Source organism: Myotis davidii, unplaced genomic scaffold (assembly GCF_000327345.1).
Source record: "Myotis davidii unplaced genomic scaffold, ASM32734v1 scaffold96, whole genome shotgun sequence".
Lineage (NCBI taxonomy): Eukaryota > Metazoa > Chordata > Mammalia > Chiroptera > Vespertilionidae > Myotis > Myotis davidii.
This window is the reverse complement of record NW_006289416.1, coordinates 5,305,443-5,306,551: the sequence shown is the minus strand read 5'-3', so window position 1 is coordinate 5,306,551 and position 1,109 is coordinate 5,305,443. Positions and strand designations below refer to the sequence as shown.

The 1,109-nt window shown below is 34.2% G+C and overlaps 1 protein-coding gene across 1 annotated transcript in view; it reads left to right on the top strand.

The window, feature by feature from the left end:
* ABHD3 (abhydrolase domain containing 3) overlaps positions 1-1,109 on the top strand; it is a 72,807-nt gene that overhangs the window by 65,168 nt on the left and 6,530 nt on the right. The window contains exon 6 of the mRNA XM_015562679.1: positions 894-1,067. Within this exon, the coding sequence (XP_015418165.1) occupies positions 894-1,067 (174 nt within the window). The remainder of the gene's footprint in view (positions 1-893; positions 1,068-1,109) is intronic.

Sequence of the window (1,109 nt, the reverse complement as noted above, 5' to 3'; positions counted from 1 at the left end):
AATTCTCACTGTGTTTTGACTCTAAATTTCTTTGTTATGGGGTGGGGCCACAACATTAGTAACAAAGAAACAGCATTTCTGGAGGATGAGGCCCAGAAATCAGGATTTTAAAGAATCCCAGGTGATTCTAATGTGCAGCCAAGGTTGAGAACCACTGCTCTATACCAAGGGTTGGAAAACCACAGCCTGCAGGCCAGATCTGGCCAGCTGTCTGTGTTTGTATAGTCCAAAAGCTAAAAATGGTTATTTTACTTTTCAATGGTTGAAAGAAAAATCAAAACAAGAATAATATTTCATGACATGTGAAAATTATATGAAATTCAAATTTCAATGTCCATATAAAATGCTTTATTGGGACATGTTCATGTCCATTTATTTATGTATTGTCTACGGCTGCTTTCAAACTACAATCACAGAGTTAAGTTGTTGCAACAGAGATTATAGGCCCCCCCAAACCCAAAACATTTATTATGTAGCCATTTATAGAAAAAGTTTGCCTGAAACACCTCTGAAATACTAAATTAAACATTGAACTGGAGGCTGGGGCATAGAGATTTTCAAAATTTTAATAAATCCCCAATATCATTATGAAATAAAGAAAAAAACACTTTCACAATGGAATTATCTCATGTTTTTTTTCCATAGAAGGATGCACATATAAGCAATAACTGTATGCTTTTTCCCACTCACAATACAGTCAACTGCAAGGTAAACAAGTATATGAATGTAAGGAAAGAATGAATATACTGTACTTGCATGCTTTTCCAAGATAAAGTATTTAAACACTGGCTTATCTTTTTCTTCTTCATAATTTATAAAGTCCATAGTTAGATATGGAATGTCTTTAGAGATAACAAAGTCATCACTGACTTTCCTATTTCTCCTCATTTTAGAATGCTGCTTTTAAATTACCTGGGCAAAATTGGGACAAAAACTCCTTTGAAGGCAGCTGCAACCTTTTCAGTTGGTTGGAATACTTTTGCTTGTTCAGAGTCATTGGAGAAACCACTAAACTGGCTACTTTTTAATTATTATTTGACAACTTGCCTCCAGTCTTCAGTTAATAAGTGAGTCATGTTTATAATCTGCTATCTCCAAAATTTTTGGAT